This window comes from Nicotiana sylvestris, chromosome 6 (genome assembly GCF_000393655.2).
Source record: "Nicotiana sylvestris chromosome 6, ASM39365v2, whole genome shotgun sequence".
NCBI classification, from domain to species: domain Eukaryota; kingdom Viridiplantae; phylum Streptophyta; class Magnoliopsida; order Solanales; family Solanaceae; genus Nicotiana; species Nicotiana sylvestris.
In genome coordinates this window covers 206,892,739-206,901,234 of record NC_091062.1, presented here as the reverse complement: position 1 = coordinate 206,901,234, position 8,496 = coordinate 206,892,739, and the positions used below count along the sequence as shown (strand labels likewise).

Below are 8,496 nucleotides of genomic sequence, written 5' to 3'. Positions count from 1 at the left end.
AGACCTCACTTCTGCCTTGTAAAAATAGAGAAATTATTTTCGATAAAATCTCTGATCAAGATACAAATGTTCTAATTATTATGCTTTAAGCTAAACTCAATTTACTTTGTTTGGATAAATTAAATTTACGTGTGTAAAATTACACAATAAATAATTATAATGACAAATTTCTTAAACTAGTTATAATAGGACTAATATTTAATATTATCACCCCAATTAAACAGTGTAGCGTCGTTTTTCCTAGTATCAAAACCAAAAAATGGAATTTCGGGAGAACGAAAGGGGAGATAGCTGGTGGGAGCTAAAAACCAAGTGGGTTTTACGTATTGAAGTCCAAAACCCACCAATATCAAATTCGTGTTCCAATCCTCTTTCTCTCTCTACCTCGATGGCTTCGCTTCAAGCTCTCCCTTTAAATATTCGCTTTTCATCCCTATCCATTTTCTTCTTCCCTTTTTCTTCGCTTTTTCCATGGCTTCCCTTTTTTCTCTCCGAACTTCCAGTTTCCATAATCAGTAAGTTCTCTCTATTGCCTCACATTTTCTCTTATATTTACAACTATGCTTTCCAATTCCGTCGTTATATCATATATATACTTGATGAATCCTGAAATCTCTCAGCTATACATAAGAGTCAACGAATTTTTTTGCGTTTGATATTTCTTAATTAAGTAATGTGCTTAGTGTAGATTTACTGTTAAGTATCAGATTCATTTCCGAGACGGAAATTCAGGGGCAAAAATGTGAATGCGCACTCTGTGCTTGGGGAATTAATGAAGTATAAATTAATGGTGGAGTAGATTTGTGGATTTCTTTTTGTTTCATGAATTAAGAAAGAAACCTTGATCTATAAAGCATCAATCTCTGTTGTTCTTTCATTTAGTTAATAGTAAAGAAGCTTATTTAGAGAATGACACGGATGAAAATGTAACACTAAAATTAATTAGATTGATTGGATAGTGGAGTGAGTGATATGCGATATGAAGATGTCTAAAAAGTGAAAGACAAGTTCTATAGAATGACATTCATTCGTGTATTATATGGCAATTTCTTAAGAAAGATGTGCTTACGCAATTATAAAAGATTGGACGGTGACAAAGGGGACAAGTGTAGTACATACTGAAAATAGAATGAGAGAAGATTGCTAGAGATGTGATCAAGTAACTAGGATGATTGAGGATACTAAATTGGAGATGAGATAGGGACCTAAATCACATGGAGGAAAGTTGTTTCATAAGATATTCAATCTTGTGAAATCAATGTGAATTTAGCTAAGAACAAACTATAATGCAAGCAAATCGTCCATATAGCAGCAACCAGTTGGGATTACTGTTCAAAGTTTAGTTGTTATACACTTCAAGTTCGGTGTTTGACGAAAGTATTTTTATTCTTGTAATAGACTTGTATATCAATATGGAGATACTTTGAGATTTAGAGAAATTCTACTTTTAGATAACTCCTAAGTTACCTCAGAATATGATTTATTTAGTATTCGCATGAAATAAATCCAAATTGAGTGGCATGGATATTGTGACTCATATAGTCAACCCCAACTAGTTTGGGACGGAGCATAACTGGTTTATTGAAATACTAAGTGCAATAGGAAAAAGTCCAAGTGCTTACAACTGAACAAGGAAAGAAAAGGTTTTACTATTATCATTCTTGTACTAGCTCTAGAGTTGCATACAATGGTGGTACATCCAAAATGGAAAAGATTTGAAGCTTGGTTGACGGTTGTCCTTCATCAAGTCATAAGTTATCACTTAATCACCTCAGTTTAGCTATCTGAACTTTTGTGTTTGAAGGAGAGTGTAAATCATTCCACTGAAAAGCTTACTATCAACCTTAGATGAATTTGGCCAGGAAACTTTAAACACCATCTGAAGGAAAGACCAAGCAAGTCTACAAGGTTTAGGGTTCTTAACTTGAAAGCCCCAATCAGAAATCTTTAAATTATAGATAGATGCATTTGCATTGGTTTACTTTTGTGAGAATACAGAGGTAGATTATGAAGGTCCTTGAGACCTCTGATTCCTTTTTCAGCCATTTAATAAAATTCAACATTGGCTCTTTTTTGCTGCAGAGAAATTGTCCGATCATGGAACTTAGAAAAATCTGGGTGTAGGAAACTATGTGCATCAAATATATATGTGAAAGACCACGGTTTAGGCTGTCTAAAATACATCATTCTGCAAGGATATCTTTCTGCATCATTGTCCCAGAAGATTTCAAGGAAATGCATCCCTTCAGAAGCTCTAGGATCAGTGGCAGCTGCAGGCAACCCTGATCAAAACATTATTGAAATGGATCCTTCCTTAGCTAGTTGTAACAGGAATGAGCTGGAATTCAGTCGAGTCAATTGTCTTGTGTGGGTACTGCATGAATCTGCGAGAAGCTTTTCAGTTTCAGTGCAGACCCTTGAATTGGCTAAAAATGGGCCTGAGCTTGCAATGGCATGGGTTGGGGTGGATGTGCATGCGTGGCATAAAAGCATCGCGTATCAGGTATGGAAGTGCAGCCTGCAGTTCCGTAAATAGAGATTTTTGACACACTGCATTTGTTCTTCAGTTTTTGATTGTGAAGGTTGATATCAGAGTCAATTTTCTATCTTAAACACTTAGCTCATAACTATGATAATTGGAAAGTTTGCGAACTTTGGAACCTATGCAACAAATAAAAAGCAGATGATGCTACACAGGTAGCAATTTATGCTTTGCTCAAAGCAGCAATAGAAGTGGAAGTGTTTCTTTCTCGCAAACGCAGCAACAATGCTTCTTCTGTTCATGAAATGTAAGTTTGACTATCTTGAACTTTTCCACATTTGTGTATTATTGTGTAGTTTAAACATTAAGACTTAAGACTATCAATCCCTCGCTCCCTCAGTTTTTATCTTCTCTTTTGATCATATTCATTCTTCATCATGGAACTCACATCATGAACCCATTTCTGTTTGCATGTGTTCTATGGAGAAGGAAACTGCATGACACATTTTGGCGGTCTTGTCTTTATTCTTATTTTCATTTTCTTCTCCTTTTTGCTTTGCCTCAGCCTATCCCCAATCACCGACTTACTGGGGGAGCGCATCGAAAGTCAGTTGAATGTAAGGAATCCAAAGTTGGTGCAGTGGTTTAGAACACTGGAGCTGCCACGGATAGCGGGAATGTTCATTCCCCTTTTCAAGAAATGGTCTGTGGATTACGCAGGAAGGTATGTCCTTAAAATCCGTTCTTTTTTTATCAGGTTATATTTGCTGTCTTCATGATGCAACCAAACTCTTTTAACAGTAATCTGCTGATTGATATTGGGCGTGTTCTTTATCTCTCAGTTGTTAAAACATCTTATACAGAATTATTCAGTGGTGTTGCAGGAAATATCTTGGCCATAAGTTGTTGCACCGCAGTAAGGAAGTTAGGCTCAGGGCGAGTTTCTTGTCCTTTGTTTTCTGCTTCGATTGAAGATGCACTAGTAGAGCTCATGAACTTGTCACATAGACTTGTTTCGGTTGATAAGTTGCACTATTTAGCAACTGAGGCTGGATTTGAAGAAGACTTCTTGTTTCATTTTGGTAGAAAGGTTCTACCAAGTAACAGTATTGAAGATGTAGAATTTTGGATAGGATTGGTTCAAAGAAAACTCAGTAATGCATTCCACAGAGAAAATGTGATTACAGACAAGCATGCTTTTCACGAGAAGGTTAGCGTTTACTAATTGATTGGAGGCAATTAATGTTGTGAAATATCTCCTTGTTACTCTTGCATAAGAACTGCGGAATACCTACAAACTTATGATATCTCACTGTAACTCCCTTATAAAACTATGTTTCGGTCTTGAAATTCAGAGAAAGAAGGATACGTCTATGATTCTTATTCTCTCTGTTATGTGCGCTTGTTATCAGAAATTGTCTTTAATGTTAAAGAAACTCTATCTTGCAACTGGTTCTGAACGGATAAACTTTTTCTCCCTATATCTATAAATTCTATAAAACATATTGATGATAGCAACAATAACAATAATTATGAAATAGTTAGTTAGAGGACTTAAGGTTTCCCCTGCCTAAAAAGATAATGAAGATTCTTCGACAACTTGGATGCATCAGTTAATTATGAAGTTGATAAAATAAGTTATATATTGAACTGATTGTAGTTTCGATGTCTGACAGGTTCAGGAAAATAGTTTGGCTACCCTGGGGCTTTTTGCATATTTGGGAAGAGAGACAAGATTGTTCCTCTCAGAAATGGGTGTAAAGGATCTTGATGAGCAAACTAAAGATTTTCTGAGGTATCTACAATAGAGAGCCTACTTACTTTCCCCTACTCTAGTCAGTGTGGTTTGTTCATTTGATTGAAATTGGACAAATTTTGTGCTTTCTCCCTGCAGTTACTTAGAATGCGGTAGCCTTCTTATGTATCCTGAATTCTCCACTCTGTCTGAGTATCAGCTCTTCATGGAGGTTAGTACTTACATTAATTTGGAAGACAAAGGAAATAAACAATTGATTAGAACAATTCTCGCAGGTAGTAGCGAATGAAATTGGATGGCTCGACTTTTATGCTGCATCTGCTACCAAATTTTGTGACAAAAGAAGATCCAAACAACATCCAATTCAAGCAGAGAAAGAAATAATCTTGTACACTGTTTTAACTGTATGCTATGATATTATAGCTGGATTTGCTCACTATAGCAACTCTGCGCAGCAGCCATTAGAAGCAGATTTACTGGACTTCTTGCTTCAGAGGTATCAAATCGTTCTGAGAATGCACTGTTGGAATGTCTAAATGTCGTTCACTTTTTAGCTAATTTCCGTCAATCTCTTTAGTCAGAGTCTGCTTTCTGGATGCCTGGAGGACTACTGGGCAGCTTATGATAGAACAGGGTATGTTGCCTTTATTAGATAAGAGAAGATACCTTCTGTTGCTGCAACATTCCAATAATGTGTTGTCTATCTCTCTCGAGCAGAGAACTGCAAAAAAAAGCTGAAAGAAGTGCATCTGATCCAGCAGCATCTTTGATTATTAAAGGTGGCATGAGTTCATCCATCATATTGGAAGCGAAGGAGAAGCCAACTGAGTTGATAAAAACGGAAAATCATCCATATGGATCTAGATTGAATCAGATACAGGTAGCAGATTGAATAAATAGGAAATAAACCATCAAGAACTCTTGGTCCAAAGAGTCTGGATTACTAAATTCGGTGTCCGACAAGAAAATTCTCTCTAGGCATAGTAGACAGTTCTTACTTTATTCATCAATTCTTCCGAACATTTGTACACAACCTTTTAACTTGATAGTAGTTTATGAAGCCCTTTATAGATTTTTCATTTCTCTTATTGAATGTCAGGCCACCAGCTCCGGTGTGATGGACCCTTTGACGTTGGTGGAGTTGGATTGCTCTACTGCACCAAAAACACGTCAAAATTTTCTAACAAAATCTACGACCAAGCTGATATCTGCAAGTACGGTAAGTTACTCCAGTTATTCAATCAAATCAAAAGAGTATGCTCTACAGTTGTTAATTCGTACTGCATTGTGCTAGGATATCTGGATGGGTAGTGAATTGCTCTTTACGGACATATCGGATGCTTTGAGCCTACTTATAAAGCAGTTGAAAGGCCGCCGACTAACAAAAAGGGAGGGAAAGAAAATGAAGAGAACGCTGGGTGATATTGCTAACCTTGTGCCCATAACCATCTTAATGCTACTTCCTGTAAGCATCAACTATATGAAACAATGGATTTCCGTCTGTCTGCTCAAAGCTTCAGTTTTTGGCTGAATGAACTGGTCTTCTAGTCCACTCCATGCTATATGCTAAAAATGGTTTAAGGGACTAAAAAGTAAGCAGGATAAAATCTTTTTATAAGGCAATGATTCGGAAAATGTGCCATGTCTATCTTGGTCCCAAGATTACTAAAAACTTCCTACTTTTTTGTCTTCTACAGTATTGTATTAATGGAAGTGTATTGATTCTAATAGTTGCTTGACCACAAACTTCCGTCATGAACAACTTTCATCTAGTTTCAGGATGTCAATGTGAAATTCTTTCCTATTGTTCTCACAAAAAGCTTCTCAAAGATTCACTTTGATAAATCTAACAGGTTTCTGCCGTGGGTCATGCAGCCATGCTAGCCGCGATCAAGAAATATGTCCCGAGCTTGGTACTGTAATCTATCATTCTACACATTATTCCTCCTCCTGTTATGTGCTTATATTATTTTTTTTGTGTTCCCAGATTCCTTCTCCTTATTCTTCCGAAAGGCTTGATCTAATTAAACAATTAAAGAGAACGAAGAAGAAGGAAATCCAAGCTCGGAGCAGCAGTGGCGACCCTTCTTTTAAAGCTGTAAAGTGAATTAAAGCTGTTGGAAACAACTTTAGTATCATGGTTCTGGTTCGGCTCAACATTCTGTAAAGTGGCAAGTAGAGTTGCATATGCCTCATTGTAGCCGGCTATTAGGGAAACAGAAAGAATACTTCGTTCAAAAGCACCTTTACACACAAATCCTGCTAAATTTAGTTCTAGAGAAAGCAACTTTGATCAAGTGTATTTGGTTAGGTATTGTCTGACAATTGTTCATATTGGCCATGGTTTAAAGTGAAGCTTTCAGTTTCAAGGATTCATTTGTGTCCACAATATTTTGATGTGCGTACAGTGATTTGATTCACAGTGAATCCAGCTCATGATGTCGTTATACAACACAGTTAGCATTTTATTTCACTGAGAAACAGACAAATGCTTTGACGTAGACAAATGCAGAACACTGCAAGAATATATTAAGGTTTTCCTATAGCATGAGATTCTTTTGTAGCATGGTTGTAGGTACAGAAGATTTCGTAAATGTAAAATATGAAAATACTTCTTATGCATTTTAAAGGAGAGAGAGAGAGAGAACTTTATTTTCTTTACTTTTGGTTAGGATGGGAGAAAAAAAATACTCTTCTTGGGCTAACTTAGTAGATTTAATGGGAAGAATGAAAAGATAACTTCCTTTTTCTATCCGTCATGTTTAGCTTATATATATTTTTTGTTCTGATGCTTGTCATGAGAACAAAGGTGTTTCCCTGATGTACCTCTGTTTTGGTTTGGTCGTATAAATATTTGTTGCCTCTAAAAAAAAGACTTCCTTGTTATGAAGAAATACTTTTAATGCTCATTCACTCACAGTGGCTGGAATAGCTCAGTTGGTTAGAGCGTGTGGCTGTTAACCACAAGGTCGGAGGTTCAAGCCCTCCTTCTAGCGTACGAGTTAAATGTTTTTTCAAGTGCTTCTTTAAGACAAACCTCTAACTAAAGAGAGTTCAGATCTTTCAATTCGCTTCTTTCTCCTTTTGGGGTATTTTAGAAGTTTTAATGACCGATAACATTAAATGTTTTCCAGTTGCAGTCGGTCACTAGCGCTACTGAACCGTCGCCGCTCGCCTATAAATACAAGGCCCCTTCTTCGAATTGAGAACTTTACTTCCATCTTTGAACCTCCTCCTAATTTCTCTGATATCTCTCCTTCTCTTCATTTCTTTGTCTCACCACCTGCTATTTCTGCCCTTTTAATGCCGAAAAATACCAAACTCCGCTTCTTTTCGCTTATCTAAATCTAAATCAATGGCAAAAACTTCTAAAACAGTTTTGACCTCTAAAATAGTACCGTTAGACAGCTGTGGCCTTGAGATCACGATATGAATTCCAGAACGGCTTTGTACTAGGCGGTTAGACAACTGTATAATAAGATTCCTTACTACAATTAGAATTGTACCTTATTTAGGATTCCCCTACTATATAAACGGGATTCCAATCATTTGTAACGCATCAATCATTGACAAGAGAATATGTTCTTCACTTTCTTGCTTATTGCTCATTAGAATTGTCTTTTAACTTTATTGATCTTACTGACCTACCTCGAGGCCAGCTTAGCTCGAGGTCGAGACTGGCTTGTCTACTGGTTTGATTCAACTTATTTCTTTAATTTATACGTTTGATTCTTTGATTATCAGTTGGTATTGGACTAAATCACATATCTTTAAGACCACAATACAAATTTAGTTGTTACACAGATTTTAGGGTAAACAGTTTGGCGCCCACCGTGGGACTAAAGATAATGTTGATACCCATTTTTTCCCTAATATTTTCAAAACTATGCGTTGGCACTAATTAGTATTTTTCATACAATTTCTGCATTTTAAGAATATTTTAATTAATTTATCCCAATATTTTATTTACAAAACAATCACTGATTGCATCACAAAATAGTTTTATAATAATTTTTGTGGCTTAATTTATCATTTGCATTTATATTAAATTTCAATTATTGCGCAAATAGCCACATTGGTATTTTTAGGATGCAATTGCAATTACTTTGCGATTATAGCCTATGCATGCATTATTATATTATTTTTACCGAAAAATAGCCTTTTATATTTTTAAAATATTAAGTAATTACTTTAAAATATTTCCATGTAAGAAAATCATTTTTATAATTTATTAACTATTTCTTAAAATTATTTTAGC

At 35.9% G+C, this 8,496-nt stretch overlaps 1 protein-coding gene and 1 non-coding gene across 4 annotated transcripts; both read left to right on the top strand.

Moving 5' to 3' along the window:
• Positions 1-333: 333 nt before the first annotated feature.
• On the top strand, positions 334-6,612 carry LOC104235660 (uncharacterized). Of its 3 annotated transcripts, none has more exons than XM_009789476.2 (14): positions 334-515; positions 2,083-2,503; positions 2,698-2,789; positions 3,048-3,206; positions 3,356-3,692; positions 4,159-4,277; positions 4,377-4,449; positions 4,514-4,734; positions 4,816-4,872; positions 4,956-5,118; positions 5,338-5,457; positions 5,533-5,703; positions 6,092-6,151; positions 6,226-6,612. In XM_009789476.2, the coding sequence occupies exons 1-14, from the start codon at positions 472-474 to the stop codon at positions 6,343-6,345; spliced, it is 2,157 nt and encodes a 718-aa protein (XP_009787778.1). In that variant the 5' UTR covers positions 334-471; the 3' UTR covers positions 6,346-6,612. The 3 variants fall into 3 exon arrangements, 2 of the variants coding, with proteins under 2 accessions (XP_009787778.1, XP_009787784.1); XR_011400374.1 differs by having other exon boundaries at positions 340-515; positions 5,533-5,830; positions 6,226-6,280; XM_009789482.2 differs by lacking the exons at positions 6,092-6,151; positions 6,226-6,612 and having other exon boundaries at positions 340-515; positions 5,338-5,452; positions 5,533-5,696.
• A 548-nt stretch (positions 6,613-7,160) lies between these two features.
• TRNAN-GUU (transfer RNA asparagine (anticodon GUU)) lies at positions 7,161-7,234 on the top strand. Its single transcript has one exon. It is a non-coding gene; the product is annotated as a tRNA-Asn (tRNA).
• The last annotated feature ends 1,262 nt before the right edge of the window (positions 7,235-8,496 follow it).